Source organism: Gopherus evgoodei, chromosome 5 (assembly GCF_007399415.2).
Source record: "Gopherus evgoodei ecotype Sinaloan lineage chromosome 5, rGopEvg1_v1.p, whole genome shotgun sequence".
Lineage (NCBI taxonomy): Eukaryota > Metazoa > Chordata > Testudines > Testudinidae > Gopherus > Gopherus evgoodei.
This window is the reverse complement of record NC_044326.1, coordinates 117,038,110-117,056,896: the sequence shown is the minus strand read 5'-3', so window position 1 is coordinate 117,056,896 and position 18,787 is coordinate 117,038,110. Positions and strand designations below refer to the sequence as shown.

Sequence of the window (18,787 nt, the reverse complement as noted above, 5' to 3'; positions counted from 1 at the left end):
AACATCACAGAAGACAGAACAGTTTTTTTGAAAGAGTGACTTGTAGAGTTTAGCTGGAGTCAGGAGCTGAAATCTTGCTCTAATACCTAGCTGCTAGCTTCCCGAGATTTTTCCAGATACCATGAAGTGCTAAGTGTGCCTCAACTCCCACCAGTTAAGGTACTGATCCTGCACCATTAAAGTCAATGGAAGCTTTGCCATTAATTTCAATAGGTGCAGGATAAATCCTTAAATGGATTTTGTGGGTGCTTACCATCTCACAAAATTGTATCCTTACAAAGGAATGCAGCATAACTGGGTTAGCTGGGTTTATATTGCTCTTTCTAGTGTATCCTAAATCAATTTTGCAGCTGCATATACTGAGATATATCCTTATCTCAGCGCCAAGGGGATTTACACATCTAACTCCCATTAGCAGTACTGAAGTGAAAATAAATCCCTGAGGGATTTAGGAGAAAGGTGTTTATTTGTTATTGCTCTCCCAGGTCTGTCTTTTTGTGCTCTTAATCAGAATGGGTGGTTGCTTGCTTACTGTTTTCGATATTGTTCTAGTTTGAAAAATAGCAAAACAAAGGTAATGATTGGTGTGAAGCCTTCAAGAAAACAAGACAAATCCCCAGAGTGAAGAAATGGAGAGCAACTCAAACCAAAGAGATGAATAATTTGTAGATATGCTCACAAAATGATGCTCAATTCCATAGCTAAAAAGATTCAGTTTTAGTGAAAAGAAAAATAGGAACTAATCTGAGCGTTAAAAAAAATCCCTTTGTGTCTTTTATCCAGGATCTAACCCCATGGGAAAAAAATTACAAAGAAAAGCTTTGTATCTCTAGCCTATCCTGTTCTGTTTCTTATACTGCTCTCATTACTGTAGTATTTGAGTGCCTCCCATATGCATTAAGCAATGTAACTAGAATCCATCCTCTGTTGCTTTTTCCTCAGTTCTTTCTTCCTCTCGCAGAGGGAAAACTGCATGTGGATTTTTTAAATTGATATTTTATTATTAAAAAAAACTATATTTTTATTTATGTTTTGTTCAAAAGTGAGGAGAACTGAACTAGGAAAAGCACATTGCACTAGAGGAACTACTATATAGTGCAATTAGGACAAACCAACACAACCACAGTGCAATTGAACTGTCTTGTTTATTTCAGGAACTTCTAACCAAGAAGAAGATTGTAATTAAAATAGACACAATAGTCTATAACATAAAAATATGCTCTAGCATCATGTAGCAAGTTACAGTGGCTCTGAACACTCTAAAACAGGAGCAGGCAACCTATGGCATGTGTGCCAAAGGCAGCACATGAGTTGATTTTCAGTGGCACTCACACTGCCTGGGTCCTAGACATCGGTCCGAGGGGCTCTGCATTTTAATTTAATTTTAAATGAAGCTTCTTAAACATTTTAAAAACATTATTTACTTTACATACAACAATAGTTTAGTTATATACTATAGACTTATAGAAAGAGACCTTCTAAAAACATTAAAATATATTACTGGCATGCGAAACCTTAAATTAGAGTGAATAAATGAAGACTTGACACACCACTCCTGAAAGGCTGCCAACCCCTGCTCTAAAATGTACTGTGGGAGTTTACGTGTTATATCTTTCTTAATCATTCTACCACTATATAGTGTACCTGGTACATTGGGAAAATACAGGCAGGTGCTGCCCCAAAGACTAAGCATGTAATTTTGACACACTGTGTCTTGGCTGAAACATCATGGCTTTCAAACAAAGCCAGCGGGTACTCCAGCAGCACAAAAGCTTCCATAAAATGGTTAACAGAAGTGAAGAAATACAATGCATCTGTCTCTATTAAAGGATCCATACTCATCTCATCACCCAGTAATGTATGTTATGATGAATTTAAGGCCTACTGTATATATTGTTCTCATGAGAGTAACTGAGTAACATACATAAATGTTTTAACATCCATGAGCTATTTGTTCTATCAGTCCCATATTCTATCTGTGAACCTTTTGTAACCAAATGAAAAGGACAGTTCACTTTCAGAAATGACATCAAGATCAATCACATCAGTATAAAAGCTACAAAAATTCAGAACTTCTCCATTCCCTTTAAATTGGCTGTCTAAACTGAAAATGAACTTCAGAGAGCACCCGCCCCCTCTCACTGATATTACTGCAAATTCTTTAACCTGTAAATGAATTATGAATCATTTGCATTAGCTCTTCACTGCAGGCTCGCTATGACAAATTATTCTGTCATACCATAGTTATTAAAATACTCTACTACATTGCAACAGCAAGACTGGAAATAAGAAATTGTCGCTACAAAGCATTCAAGTAGGGAATCATGGAGGGGAGGACCATTTTGTTAAAAGAGGTAGAGCACATTTATATATGAAGTGTTGATGATATTATGTGAACATTACAGGTCAAATTATCACAAGAGTCTTCTAAATTGCACCTGCAAAACTCTCATTAGCACCTGGGTGAACTCATATTTGCATGTTGCATATGGTAGGCACTTACATTCAATGTCAATTTTTTGCCTGAAACAAAAGGTTTGCATATGGAAATTTGGCAAAATTTAGAAGATCTCTTTGAAAATTCAGGTCTGTGACTTGAAGGGCACAATCTTGCTAGGTGTTAAATGCCTTCAGCTTCTAAGATCTCAGCATTCTAGGAGACGCTCAGTATCTTTCCAATCATACTCCGAATGAGACAGAAGCAGGAAGGATAGATGAACTCCTCCTAACAGAAAGATCAGGCTCTCACACAAATATCTACAATAGTAAAAAAAGAGGGAAGGAAAATACCAAAAAGCTGTGGTGGATAAGGAAACTTATATGACAACAAAGGGTTATGCTTTCTGCAGCCGTAAGTCAAGCTGGTTCAGTGAACTACACTGATTTACATTAGCTAAAGATCTGACCCAGATTTTTTATATATATATAATTGTATGTAAAGCATCAGAAACTCTTTATGCATTTTCCTTGTCAGATAAGGGAAAGCAATACATTTGAACACAGTAATTTAAAAAAAAAACCACCATATTAAGGGTATTCCAAAACATCTTACCAATTTAAATAATTTTGGAAATCAACTAAACTATTAGTATTTATGAAGATGCATAGTAAGCTCAATATTGCAAATTGCTAAGCACTCTCTTTTTTTTTTTAATCCAATGAGAGTTCAATACACTCTGCACCTCACAGGATTAGGCCCATTATACAGATTCTATGCTAAAATACAATCTAACAAACAATAGCAAAAATGTCCTATGCATCAAGAGCACTGAGTCTCAAGAGTTCCACTTTAGTACATTTGTATAGCTCCTCTTTTATTTATCAGCCCATCTCTGGCAGTATTACAATTAAGTGCTAATCCAGATTTGTAGAGTAAATATTAGGTGCAGCTATTTATAAGACACCAGACACCATATTTTCATTTATTATTAATTCTGCAACAGATTTAACTCAGCACTGTGAAATAAATAATTCAAATTTCTCCTAAATGTACTTTGCATTAAACAGATTACTCTGTTGTTTGAAAGTTTTATTACATATTTTTCATTGTCATTTATGTCCCCTTTGTGTGGGACATCTTAATTTCCTTAAACTTTATCTTTTCTGGCTGCAAACCACTTATTTTGCCAGTCCTCATCTCATTAAAAACAATCAGTGTAACTTCAGCCTCTAGCTTTAAGCCTTCATCCTCTTGTAATTAAATACACTCTAATGTAATCGACCATGTATGCTCTTCAAAACACAAACCTAAAAGATCAAGAAAAAAATCTTAACTGAGTTTGCCCAACCAATATGACACAATAGATTATACTTAAATAATTGTAGCATTATATCAAAATATTATTTATGTTATATGTAGTCACTAGCTATGTCAGCCTACATATATTTTTTCTTTTCTTTTTTCAAAAAATTATTTAGATACACTAAGAAGGTTTTTGGAGAAAAAGAAAGACAGACAGACATCATTTGTCACTGTTTTTAAAATGGCAGCAGCCACTCAATGAGTTCGTGCTGTTACTGTTTTCTGAGTTATTACTGTTTCCTGAGATTATATTGGGAGATCCCATCACAATAGTTTTATGATAGGAAACCCATTATAATCTTGCTATGTTGGAAACCCTTTTCTGATCTATCAGGATGCTCTATGCCAGGAGTCAGCAACCTTTCAGATTGGTATGCCGAGTCTTCATTTATTTACTCTAATTTAAGGTTTCGTGTGCCAGTAATACATTTTAACATTTTTAGAAGATCTTTCTATAAGTCTATAATATATAACTAAACTATTGTTGTATGTAATGTAAATAAGGTTTTTTAAAGTTTTAAGAAACTTAATTTAAAATTAAATTAAAATGCAGAGCCCCCCGGCTTGGCGGCCAGGACCCGAGCAGTGCGAGTGCCACTGAAAATCAGCTCATGTGCCGCCTTCGGCACACATGCCATAGGTTGCCTACCCCTGCTCTATACTTATGAAAGAAAATGTTATTCCTTTCATGATGTTTTCTTCAGCTTGTGGATCCTTCCTTACTCCTCCTCTCTTCGCAGTCTCATTGCTCTCTGTGACCAGCCTGTCAATTTTCCCAGCTCCGTCTCAGACTCTTTTCCTTTCCCTCCACCTCAGACGGGTTACAGCCATTTTTTCCCCTCATTTAAATTGCTCTCAGTCTACTACTGGCATCATTTCTACCTTCCGCCCCCATATCTAGATATGGAATCCTGTGGTATCATTCTTATTCTCCATCATAACAGGCTTCCAATCCCTTCGATCTTTGATACTAAGTTGCAAGTCCCAGAAGCTGGGCTAGCCTCTCTGTTACACAAAGGTGACTCTCCGGAGCACGGAAAATGTAAACGAAGAAGGTGGCATGGCTCAGTAAAAAGACTGTCACTGTCAGGGCTGGCTCCAGGTTTTTTGCCGCCCCAAGGCAAAAAAAAAAAAAGGCCGGAGTTCTGCCCCTTGAAAAGTGCCGCCCCAAGCTCATGCTTAGAACGCTGGCCCTGGTCACTGTTGATGAGCGCCACACCTTCAGTCTCAAGGACAGAGAGCCTTTGTTGGGATGAATTTGTTTAATGAGACTAATCCAATATTGAAGGGTTTGGATTCAGTCCAGATGAAGTGGGATTATTACTATATATTTGTATTCCGGTTGTGTCCACACTGTGCTAGGTACTGTTTATTCACACAGGAGAATACTGTCCCTACCCAAATGAGCCTGCAACTGAAGCTAAAGTAACTGAGCTAACATTTGATCAGAGTTATTACGGGAGATTTTGCTCATCTATCTTCATGAGAATACTGATATCATGTAGCATGAATAAGGGAACACCATTAGGATGTCAAAGATGTGTGAATAACATTGTATGAAAAGGTAAATAAAGTACAGAGAGAGAAACAAAAGGCCAACAAAACCCCATGTTCCTGGTGTTCCTTCCCCACCCCACATTTTCATTAAAGAACACTGAAATAACAGTGAAAACTATACAAACACCCATTCTCCAAAAAATATCACCAGTAGAGCCTTTCATGAACCAGAGTTGGGTTTCACAAATTTCCTGATTTGGAAAAAAAAGCTGAGGAACAAAAAGTTTAGAAATTGTTGAAATGTTTTGTATCAACATTTAAAAAAAATTGTTTTCCTATTTGAAATGACTTAATTTAGACATTTAGGATAATTAGACTTTTAAAAGTTTTTTAAAAGGTCAAAATCAAAATGAACCATTTCAAAACTATCAAAAAAAAATGTTTTGGTGACCTAAATTGAAAATAAATTGTTTTTTAGATTCATGAAAATTTTTAAGATTTTGACTTTTCATCACAGGTTGGGATAGGAAAAAATGCTGAACTCTTAAAACTATTCAGTATAGGGCAGGCATTTCCCACTCAGCTCTAACCAGTCTTACCAGTCTCTTTACTAACAGTACAGTCACGTCACTGTAGTAAATATATCATTTGCATATCTCCAATGTCACTATTCTTTTATATCAGAGAAATGCATTTTAATAGAAATCTCTTTTCTGATATGCCAAGTATTGCCCCTTTTTAAGGCTATGATTATTTCCTCTGTAAACAGTCATTGAGGGAAAGGTTACAAAGTCTTTTTATAACAAAATTGGAATTAAGAGTGGCCACCTGATTCTTCTCTTACCCTCCCAGATCACATAACCCCCTTTTAATCATAAATTTGAATTGCCATGGACTTTTAGACAATCATCATGTGCGCATCAGAACCAAGATAACCCACCATCTGTACAATCATTTCTGAAACCAATATTCATATATCATTAGATCTTTTCATTATATATTTTAGAAGTCATAAGTTTTGTTATTTAAAACTTTGTCATCTAAAATGTTAGGTGATAATTTGATGTCATTGCACCTAATATTCATTTAAGGTTTTAGAAAATATATTCTGCCTTGTAACGTTCTAGTCATACAATTTTTATGATAATAAGTTTTATCGTCTAAAACTTTAGATAACAAATCTCATGACAACATGATCTAAAGAGAACTGTTTCTAACTAATGATGTTAATTAACAAAAATATTCCTGTTAGTAAGCTTTGCAAGTAGGCTATATTTTAGATTTTGGAATTATCTGTAAGCGGGTTAAGTATCCAAATCACATTTTTTAAAGAATTTATTTGCTAAAGAGGTCTGAAAAATGGCAAGAGTCACTATAAATTTCAAAAAGGGATTGTTCTTAAATGAGTATAACTAAGGATGCAATTTGGTCACAGAGGTTACAGAATCCGTGACTTTAATAGTCCTCTGAGACTTCTGCTTCAGCCCCAGCTGGCGGGCTCCAGCTGCCAGCCTCACATGGCAGGGCTCCAGCTTCCATGATTTACGGTTTATTGCCCATGTCCTGCCTATGATTTTTAATAACGCCTCCACCCCCATGCCAAAATCTTAATCTTAATTATAACTCATCCACGTAATCAGAAGATTTACTTGCAAATTCTCAGATGGTTCTGAACTCTAGGAATAAGTGCTTTAAGCTTGGATATGACACATTATATTAGCTATACATAGGGTGACCAGATGTCCTGATTTTATAGGAACAGTCACGATATTTGGGGCTTTGTCTTATACAGGCACCTATTCCCCACCCCATCCCAATTTTTCACACTTGCTGTCTGGTCATTCTAGCCATACAAAACTAAGAGATTTAATCTTGGCTTTAAATAGAAATGCCAGTGCACCTTTAACTATAGAGCTGTGAGTATGCAACCATAATTTACTATTTTTTTGAGAACTAGGGTTTGTCCATTTATTTAAGACTGAAGGTGAAAAAACTCCCAGAGGGATGAATCCTAGAAAACATTTCCAAACATAAAAAGCTCTAATGAGACAATTATAATGTGTCTGTTGCGCAGTGTATAGAGTTCTTGAGACTCATTTAAAATACATTAAATTAAACCTTCATTGTCCTGATGTATGCATCACGAAATGCCACAAAGTGAAGAGGGTCAAAAATAAAAAGAATGACATCAGTGAATACTTCCTGGGCCAAAGTGCTGGTTCTAATGTAACAAAGAACTCAAGTATAAAGGTCAGAGCTTCCAGAACACAGAACAAACATCCTAATGTATTTCATTCTGTTGCTTCCCATTTTTACCCTGCATTGCTGGAGAAAGATAAGCTTTCCACAGGGGAAATAGAAAGGAAAGTATGGATAGACAAGTGTGTTAGTACCAAGTAGGAGGTAGAAGTCTTTCCTTTAAAATGCAAAACACATGTATGCATGGCATGCGACACACAACCTACCTCTTCATTACCCTACACACTCACAGCCATAGCAAAGCACAAGGCATGCGGACAAAGCAAAGGAAAAAGAAAAAGACACCAAGACTATATATAATGCTGGCATGAGGACATCATCACAGCGAGACATCAACAGACAAAATCAAAGCTCTGGAATCTCCCACACTGTCAAGTGCACACAGTCTTTTAGCAGAGAGAATGCAGACTATTAAAGCAAGAAGAAGCTGCTGAGTCTGCGCAGGTCAGAATGTGTGTACTTGGTGATATTTCTCAGATTCCATCCTTATCTCTGACAGCTGGCAGCTTTGAGCTAATATACCACCTGATGAGGCGTGATAAACGGAGACAATGGGTGGTCTCCTAAAATTAGATCTTTTGATACAAACAGTATGTGGTCCTGTTCCTCTAGTTTGGTTTAGAACAGAGGTTCTCAAACTGAGGGTCAGGACCCCTCAGGTGGTTGCGAGGTTATTACATGGGCGGTTGCAAGCTGTCAGCATTCACCCCAAGCCCCACTTTGCCTCCAGCATTTATAATGGTGTTAAATATATAAACAAGTGTTTTTAATGTATGGGGGGGAGGTCGCACTCAGAGGCTTGCTATGTGAAAGGGGTCATCAGTACAAAAGTTTGACAGCCATTGGTTTAGAACTATGCTTTGATCCGGCTGGTGGAACTGTACTTTGAGTCCACAAAATATGAGATATAACTCTCAAAGAGAATCATAAGTTTCTTTTTACATCTATTTTGGGCCAACTTTTCCAAAACAGATGCTTAAATTTTGAACACAAAATGTCCAGGGGTCTGTACCTTTAATTCAAAACTATAATTGCATGCAGGAAATGGGCCATCTGCACGCAATTGCCCAACTTGTGCATGTACATGAATATCTTGTGTATGGTGCACAGTTAGCTGTTGTGCCTTCGTTTGTATATTGTACGCATATATTTTAGCCACTACTTTTGGAGAATCTGGCCCTCTGTGAAAGGCAGCATTTTCCCATATGAGGTGTAGTAAAAAAAACAGAGATGATTTTCTCTTCCCTACAGAATCACAAATCAAATACTAATCATACAATCATACAATTAATTCAGTTAAGAGATCATCTCTACAGCCTTTGTAGCATATGCAGCAATAAAAAGCTGATTTAATTAATTGATAGCCAGAGTGAAGCAGAAGGGTTGAGTCAATCTCAAGAGCTGTTTATTTTGTGCACTACATGCTAAAAAGCAAGAAAGATGATTAGGACTATACAGGTTTTGAAATGTACTGTCACTGCCACTTTCTCAGACCTTCCAATGCTATCACACTATTGGTGAGATAGACCCAAATCAAATACCAGTCTCCAAACATCCTCTAAACTTTCAAATAGTATTGGAAATCCAACCCTGAAACTGAATGCAAATATCCCCTATATTTATAACAGCCCAAACCAAAAACCCAAATTCAAACACCTTAACAGCTGTTGTTTCAAAACCTAGAAGCATGTATTAACATTGCAGCTTGAACCAGTTTTTAATTGTGGGCATGGCTGACATTAATAACTAAGTGGATCAAGGCTTAAAAATGAACAGCTCTTTAAGAACAGGTCAATTTTTCAAGGAGCGACTTGTGTGGGAAAGTGATCAGTTAGCACAAGGAGGAACATTTTCAGAGGTCATTTCAAAAATTCAATTAAAAAAAAATCCCATCATACACTCAGAAGCTGGTACATATGTTAGATCTCAAAATAGGTAACTCCAATCAACAAAGGGGCAGAGTTAAGCCATAGGAGTGGATCAGGAAGGAAATTGTGATTTAGAATGACATTTATCTCTGTGATTCCTCCATACTCTGTGGGGAAGCAACCTGTTCCTGGTACAGACCAACAATAAATTATTTGCTTCTCCAGCAGTGACTCAGCTCTGCAGGCTAGCATGTTGCGAGCTGAGCCAATATTTCAAACCATTTCTCAGCCTTGCCCACCTACCCCTTGCCCACCCGAACAGAAAGAGAAGTGTAGTGGTCCCACAACGGCTATTTTCTGACGCAGCTGAGGGCAGGGGTTGTTAATAGTTATAAATTGTCGTAATAATCCATAAATCCAGTGTCCCTGTTCAATCTGTGATTTTTAGTGTATATCTCTATGAATTTAAGTTCCCAGGCTCTTCTTTTGAAAGTGTTGTGCAGGTTTCCTTTGAGGATGAGGACTGATAGGTCAGATATAAAGTGACTGCTTTGTGAAAAGTGTTCACCCACGTCTTATCATTTTTCATTGTGAGCTCATTCGCGAGGGAAGTGCTTGTCTAGTTTCACCCAAATAGTTGCTATTGGGGCATTTAGTGCACTGGATGAAGTACACCACATATTGTGATAGGTATGTGTAGGGCCTCTGGATCTTGAAAGGTGTGTTGCGGGTGTTGATCACTGTAGCAGTGGAGAGATGTCTGCAGGTTTTGCATCTGTTGTTTTCGCAGGGTCTGGTGCCACTCTGAGTTGGTCTGTGGGGAACTTGCTTCTGATAAGCTTGGAGAGTTATTTGAAGGCTTGAACCCCCTCACCAAAAGAAACTGGTCCAATAAGAAATATGACCTCACCTATCTTGTCTCCCTATAAACACAGATGTAAGATTCTACATGTGCAAATAGCTGCATGGAATAGTTTTATGGAGTTGCCTTTGAAAACCTGACCCATAGTATCAAAAATGGCTCAGGATTATTTGTGAGGGAAGAATGTTCACTATTTTGGGATTGTGTTCAGCTGAGCATTTTCTCTCATGTGATATGTAATAGCTGCATCTAAAGTCTCTCTTTCAGAAGGGAAAGAGGCAATCTCTGAAGCTGAGTTTTCCTATCTATGAATGTTGACATTCCAAGCCTCCAGCTAAAAAAACCCAAGAAGTGATAACATGATATTCAGGGATAGAAACACTCACCCTGGTTTTGGCATCGATCTGCCCTCCACGATCCAACAAAAGCTTCACCATGTTTGTGTTTCCCCTTTTGGAAGCCACATGCAGTGGGGTGATTCCATTCTACACCATGAAAAGAACAAAGAGCATGATGGACTTGAAAGTGTATAATGGTGATGCCTTTGCGTTTGGATCACAAAAAGAGGAATATCAATACAGTATAGAAGATAAACAAGCATGTTTTTGAGCATCAGAGCTAGGTGCACATGTCATTTGAGATACTGATCTTTTGGTGTTTGGGTTTTCTTATAGACATGTATCTTGATTTACTCTTAAGTAACAAAGAAGCACATTCGCCAAAACACCAAACATCACAATCACACAGTAAGACAAAACATATATCAGAACCCAAATCAGTTAATATTCACAGCACACTTATGTATTTAAATCACTGCAACATACACACAACATACACAGCACGGTGGTTCAGATACAAAGGAAGCTCATTAGAATAACAGAAGTCACTGTCAAAAAACAGGCCCTAATTAGGCAGGAAGATGGTGTTTAATATTTCATTTTCAGCAAGGATGCCCTTGGCGGCAAATCAGGTGGAAAACTCTCAGAGAAAATAAGAGTGTACATTAGTGAGGATAATAGTGTCAGCATGAACATGAAATCCTTCTGAAAAACATTCCTCATAAAGCAATTCAACAAGCACTCTTTAGACATTTATGCAAAAAAAATCTTTAGGTACATTCTGAAATTTCCTCAGCACTTCGCTTTCCACTCTGCTTTCAATTAGGAATTTTAAGCAAAGATATGCTCCCACGTCTACTGACTGTCCCATCGAAGAAGAAAAAAGGATTCATCCATACCCTGGCTGTGAAGTCCACTGCAGCTCCTCGGTTGAGCAGAAGTGTCGCCACATTGACATTTCCATAGTGGGCAGCTATGTGCAAAGGTGTGAAGCCGCTCTACAAAAGGAAACAGTCCTAGTTAGGGAACACATTTCTTCAATGCTATATGATCAGCGTCCCCAGAGAGCTTCTGATTTTAGCAGCTTTTGGCAAACAAATGTGTTATGTTACTCTAACCTCGCACACCTACAATATAGCATAGGGTCTTGAACAGAGAATGAATGCAGTTTTTCCCTACTGTGGATTACAAAAAGCTCTTCTTTCCCATTCAGTTCTTGATCATTTGTGTTATTTGCTATTCCTCGTGAATCTACGCTGCTAACCAGAAAGAGCTGGTCAGACCCTGTCAGAGAAAACATTCAAAGAAGTGTTTTTCTCCTCCTTTCCACAACACTGAAGCAGAGCTTTCAAACTGTCCTGTTTTGTTGTTGGGCTCTTACTTTGCTGATCTTCTCTTAGAATGGCAAATTTCAGCATGAAAATGCCTTTTTTTGTATGGGAAAGCAACAAATGTTCATATTGTATTGAACGTATCTTCAAGGTGTGTCAAAATACTTTACTTATTAGACAGTAGAGTTTAATGACCACAATATTCGATATGTATATTAAACTCTGTGTCTTGATGGATCCCAAAGTACTTCCCGAACAGTATAGTGACCGGAAAACAAAAACGCCACTAAAGTGTAGCCACAGTGTAGTGGACTAGAGTGTGACTACTACTTCTGCCAGACTACAGAATGCTGCACAACAATGTAAGACGAGGTAATTTATTTGAAATACTGATAATGAACAAACTTCTGGTTTTATAAAAAGTTCGAGGGAATCCTTAATGTTCACGAGAAGCAGATCAAATCTTGTTTTCTTAAGATCTCCTCTGAAAGGCCTTAATGTTGCATATATTGTGTCATTACAACACTGCGTCGATTATGGAAGGAATAGTGAAATGTTTTCTATTTCTGAACATACTGTATTCTAAACCAGATTCCATTTTTTTAGGATTGGGATCAGCATAGTAAACTGTTTGTCCATTAGCAAACCATATTCAGATATTACATATTGAAACAACTTTTTTTTCCAAAAGACTTTGTTCCCAAAAGCACTCTGCCTATTATTTTAATCTTATTCCATTTACTTCAGTGTCAGCCCCAAGATTAAAAGGGTTTGCATCTGATGAAGTGTGTTTTAGCCCATAAAATTTGCTAGTCTCTAAGGTGCCACAAAGACTCCTTGTTGTTTTTGCTGATACAGACTAACATGGCTATCACTCTGAAAAGGGTCTAAGTAGAATCAAACACTATTTAATTCATGACCTTGTTGATAGAGTTAGGCTACCAAGAAAATACCTAACAACTCAAGACACTTTTGCACACACATGCATCCAAAATCCATCTCCTCCACCTCGCAAAACTCCCAACTGACTAAACAAAGGCATTTGAAAACATTACTTAATTATTTGAATCTTGAAAACAATCCCTTCCCCTCAAGGTTGGTGATATTTATAGGGTTGATATCTGAGTTATAGGCAGTTGGTGTGGCAGACACATCATGCCCAACAGTACTGCTTTCAGGGTTGGTACTTCCAGAATTAACTTGAAAAACATGATGGTGCCTGCTGTGAGAAAGAATATACCCACACCCTGCCCTGCATGGATTTCTGAACATTCTGTTAAAACAATTTGTCCCATTCTACTGCTTACTCCAAATAAAAATATGATTTGAACAAATACCCTTCTTGGAGGGCACTATTTTATGTATTAAATGTTTGGCTTTGGTATGCTGAAAACGCATACATGTGACAGGTTAATTATCTATTGTATTTCACTTTTTGGTGCATGAGGAATTTATCCTCTTAATGGGTTTAGATTTTTTAAAACAGATTCTAAATACTTTGGGCCAAGTTACACCTATGCAATCTCACTACAGTTAATGGGGTGGCATGCATATAACCAAAGACAGAATCTTTATTGTCTTGGCATTTGACTTTTGCCAGGATTTTGGATTAGCTTGATGCTCCAATAGTTTTCATTTAGTCTTGACTAATGAATGCTTTTGCATAATTAATTTTACTGAGTTCAAAAATGTATCCATCCACCTACACCCATCTCTAGCCCTTAACTCTTTTTGACCACATGTGACATCTCTAATTTACCTCAAGACAATGACACTCACAAGTTGGAGGAAATTACAAGACAAAGACAGAACAAAAAAAAAATTGCTGCTTTACAGATACTGTCACTGGCAGGTATTTTAAAAAGTTCCTTAAGTTTCACTTTTAGTGCTAAATAATATAGAAAAGAAATATGGTAGCATAAGGAAGAGCAGTAACCACTAATTAGCAGAAAAAGTTAATTAAAAAAATTGTTGATCTCGGTACCTCAGTTGTTCTATTCACCATCATCTGATGCAGCATGGTTTGGAAAAAAAGAGGAAAAATATCACAGATCATCCAGGAAAAGGAAAACGAAGTTGCTTGTTGAAATGAGTTATGTTGTTGTTAAGGGAAAAGCCACTCAAACATACATTAAACATTAAATACAATCCATGCACACATGGGCCACAAACCAGTATCCTATTTAATTGAGATAACTTAGTAATTCTGCTTCCATTCTTGTTTCTTCTTGAGCATAAATAATGAAAGAGAACAGATTTCAAAAGGATTTACATGATGTGTCAAAAAGTACACAGCCCGTATTTATTATGTCCTGCACCTATACACTGCAAAAGCAGATGTTTTATTGGTGATACTGGTTTTAGCAACTTATTTACCACAGAAGTTACTTTTAATTCTTATTTGAAAATTATGGAATGAATGTCCCTTTCCCAGAGGCACCCAGTCATGTGACTCCCCAGGCCTCCAAAACAAAGCCTTTTTACCTTGGACTGAACATCAGCATTGTGGTCATTTTGGAGCAGGAGTGCTGCTGATTTTGTATCATCTTTCCTGGCAGCGATGTGCAAAGCTGGCAGTCTCACTTTCCCCTTAGTGTCATTCTCCAGGAGTATGGCCACTGCCTGATTGTGTCCCTGCTGCAGTGCAACAGCTAGCGGGGTGAAGCCGTCCTGATAGAGTGGAAAACAAAATATACTCCATAAGGAGAAGGGCACATATCAACAATCCCATAAGTACTATACACACATAGGCAAATGTTAAATGTATACAGCAGTCAACTTCAGCCTGTGCGTTGTGACCCCCAACATAATGGCCAGCAATTGTCAATGGCACATGAGTCACAAACTGTATCTCAAACATGTCTTCAAACACCTGTGACGTGCACTGAGTCACTTCAAACTGGTCCTTTTCCAGTGTCAAGTACATTCCATATAAGCCATTGCATTGACTCCTATGGTATCTCCTTTAATGCTCACCATATTTAAAAGCATTGTACATCAAATGATTCCGGAGATATACTTGCAAGAGAGACGCACACTGCCCCTTTAAATATGCTGAGCCCTCTCTAAGTACACTGCTCTTTTAAGTAGATCAGCAAGTTGAGAGAGCCACTGCTGCCAGCAAGCTCCCTCTGTCCTGAGCCCTGTCATGTCCCCAGGGCCAGCGCTTGCATTTAGTCGGCCGAGGAAATTGCCTAGGGCACCAGGATTATTGAGGGGCGGCATTTTGCCGGCAGGGGGCGGCAGACGGCTCCGGTGGACCTTCCACAGTTGTGCCTGCAGAGGGTCCCCTGGTCCCGGGGCTCCAGTGGAGCTGCCGCAGGCATTCCTGTGGAAGGTCCGCTGCTCCCGGGGCTCCGGTGGACCTCCCGCAGGAATGCCTGCGGCAGCTCCACCAGAGCCGCAGACCAGCGCGCGGGGCGGCGAAATGGCCATGTGCCCAGGGCGCTAAAAAACTAGCGCCGGTCCTGCATGTCCCCATCCCCCCCCCGCTCTATGAAGATGGCGGCAGGGGGAGGGGGACACCCTGACATTAGCACCTCTCTCCCCTCCCCCTCTCCCTCCACAGCAAGCAGGAGGCTCCCGGGAGCAGCTCCAAGGCAGAGGCGAGGAACAGCACAGGGCAATGGTGGGAGAGGGACAGCTGAACTGCCTGGCAATTAAAAGCCTGCTGGGTGGCTGCTGCACAGAGAACTTAGGGGGCTGCCGATTCACCCTGGTTCCAAGCCCCCAGCAGCTAGCTCCAATGGGCTGCTCTTTCTGCAAACAGCGGACAAAGCAGGTGGCTGCCAAACAAAGTTATAAAGGAGCATAGCACAACTTTAAATGAGCACGTTCTCTAACTGATCAGCAACATAACAACGAAACAAAGATAACTGGTATGACTTTAAGTGAGGAGTTACTGTATTTACAATCAGAAAGAGGGAAGGAAGCAGACTGATAGATTTGGGAGAAACAGAGTAATGGGGTCAGGAAAGAAGAATTTGGTTGGCTTGGGAGCAGCAAAAAAGAAAGATGGAATAGTGAGAAAGGCGGACGTCAGAGGCGGTAAAGACCTGAACCTGTTCAGATATTTGAGGTGTTGCCCAGACTCACCAAACCAGGCATGCACCCCACTAATCTAATACCTTTCACTCCCTTTTGTGTAGAATTATGAGTAGACTTTGAAACAGCTACACTGTTATAGCTGCTTATTCTCAAGAGACTACATTCTGTACTGGGAATTAAAATAGGAGAACAGCTGAAGAAACAGTTGAACCAGAATAAGACTGGGACTACATTAGGTAGTGAGATGGCTTTGCACAGAAGCCTTCTCCCTCTGGAAACTTGAGAGCAAATCCTGGATTAGGGGGGGACGCATATGAAACTGAGTTTGGTGGTCTCATCCTTGTTCCTAAATATCACAAAAGCACTGCACATTTTATACATACATATTGCTGTATCTACTCAAGTGAGCCTCTGGACTGGAAGAACAGAAATTTCAGGATAGTGGATTTTTTTATTTTAACCCAAGTTTAACATCAAATAGATAGAAAGTGAGCAACTACCGGAGGGGGGGGGGGGAGAGAGAGAGAGAGAGAGAGAGAGAGAGAAATTAATGCCTAAAGGAAGAGTTGAAAACTGACAAGAAGTAGAAATTCCTGGAAGTTTGGAAGAAGGGGTGAATATCCTTAATTATGAAATGAGCACATGCCCAATTCTGTTATATAAAGTCAGACATTTTTTTTTTAAACTGAAGTTTCATGCAGGTCATCAGAGAAAGAGATTTGTTTGCATTTTTCTATAGTAGCAAAGTACTAATCCCTTCTCTTATAACCGTTCAAAACCCAGGTGGATAAAAAATACAGCCAATCACAAATATATTTTCCTTTCCATCAGCCAGAACCAATCCTCTGATACAGCTCGTTTGGTACAGTTGAATCCCCAAGTGACATAGAACCAACATAGGGGATGCGTCAGAGGGATGGAGGGCTCTGACTAAGACGTTGCTCTGCTCTGGCAGTTCCCAGCTAAAATAAAGCCCTTTAGGGGCTGTTACCAAGCACCATAAATTGGAGCAATTCTGAGGTTGCTCTAAATCAGTAGTTCTTAACCTGGGGTTCATGCACCCCCTAGGGGTGCAAGATGCCTTTTCTGGGGGTGCGATACATGCCAGATTTTCCATGCTATTTGCAAAGAAATTGGTGCCAAGTACACTGTCCTTTTCCATACAGAAGTGAGGTGGCTTTCCTGTGGCCAAATGCTTACTTGTATTTTTGAAATGCACGAAGAAATAAGTCTGTTTCTTTGTAATCAAAGGAGTAATTTAGTTGATGACTTTTCATAGATTCTAGGACTGGAACGGACCTCGACAGGTCATCGAGTCCAGTCCCCTGCCCTCGTGGCAGGACCAAATACTGTCTAGACCAAAGCTGATAGACATTAATCTAACCTACTCTTAAATATCTCCAGAGATGGAGATTCTACAACCTCCCTAGACCATTTATTCCAGTGTTTAACCACCCTGACAGTTAGGAACTTTTTCCTAATGTCCAACCTAAACCTCCCAGTTTAAGTCCATTGCTTCTTGTACTATCCTTAGAGGCTAAGGTGAACAAGTTTTCTCCCTCCTCCTGATGATACCCTTTTAGATACCTGAAAACTGCTATCATGTCCCCACTTAGTCTTCTCTCTTCCAAACTAAACAAACACAATTATTTCAGACTTCCTTCATAGGTCATGTTCTCTAGACCTTTAATCATTCTTATGGCTCTTCTCTGGACCCTCTCCAATTTCTCCACATCTTTCTTGAAATCCAGTGCCCAGAACTGGACACAATATTCCATTTGAGGCCTAACCAGCACAGAGTAGAGCAGGAGAATGACTTCTCATGTCTTACTCACAACACACCTGTTAATGCATCTCAGAATCATGTTTGCTATTTCTGCAACAGCATCACACTGTTGACTCATATTTAGCTTGTGGTCCATTATAACCCCTAGATCCTTTTCTGCCGTACTCCTTCCTAGACAGTCTCTTCCCATTCTGTATGCGTGAAACTGATTTTTTCCTTCCTAAATGGAGCACTTTGCATTTGTCTTTATTAACCTTCATCCTGTTTACCTCAGACTATTTCTCCAATTTGTCCAGATCATTTTGAATTATGACCCTTTCCTCTAAAGCAGTTGTAATCCCTCCCAGTTTGGTATCATCTGTAAACTTAATAAGCGTACTTTCTATGCCAATATCTAAGTCATTGATGAAGCTATTGTACAGAGCCGGTCCCAAAACAGACCCCTGCGGAACTCCACTTGTTATACCTTTCCAGCAGGATTGGGAACCATTAATAACTACTCTCTGAGTATGGTTATCCAGCCAGTTATGCACCCACCTTATAGTGGACCCATTTAAGTTGTATTTGTCTAGTTTATTAAGAATATAATGTGAGACCGTATCAAATGCCTTACTAACATCTAGGTATGCCACATCCACTACTTCTCCCTTATCCACAAGACTTTGAAAATAGAGAGTTTATCCTTTGCCTAGTGTACACACACCTAAATGAACTCAACATATCTGTGCAAGGAACTGGGATGAACACTGTAACGGCCAGAAAGAAATTATCTGCTTTTATTCGGAAACTTCCAGTTTGGACAAAGCATGTTGAGACAAGAAATTTCACTAACTTTCCTTTTCTTGAAGAAACAGTTGTTTTGGAAAATGAAGGAATGACCATTGCAACTGTAGTGACAAAGCATTTGCAACAGCTGAGTGACTCTTTCCAAGGATATTTTTCCACTTGAGATCTTGATGTGGCAAAGAAATGGATACTGGATCAATTTCTTTTTAAC

The 18,787-nt window shown here is 39.0% G+C and overlaps 1 protein-coding gene across 23 annotated transcripts in view; it reads right to left on the bottom strand.

Moving 5' to 3' along the window:
• The window catches only part of ANK2 (ankyrin 2), a 598,819-nt gene that overhangs the window by 133,027 nt on the left and 447,005 nt on the right, over positions 1-18,787 (bottom strand). For 21 of the 23 annotated variants that reach the window (XM_030564737.1, XM_030564739.1, XM_030564736.1 and 18 more), the window contains 4 exons: positions 14,442-14,627; positions 13,942-13,965; positions 11,526-11,624; positions 10,675-10,773 (listed from right to left, as the gene is read on the bottom strand). In XM_030564737.1, the coding sequence (XP_030420597.1) occupies positions 10,675-10,773; positions 11,526-11,624; positions 13,942-13,965; positions 14,442-14,627 (408 nt within the window). The remainder of the gene's footprint in view (positions 1-10,674; positions 10,774-11,525; positions 11,625-13,941; positions 13,966-14,441; positions 14,628-18,787) is intronic. The other 2 variants (XM_030564759.1, XM_030564754.1) reach the window with 1 other exon arrangement.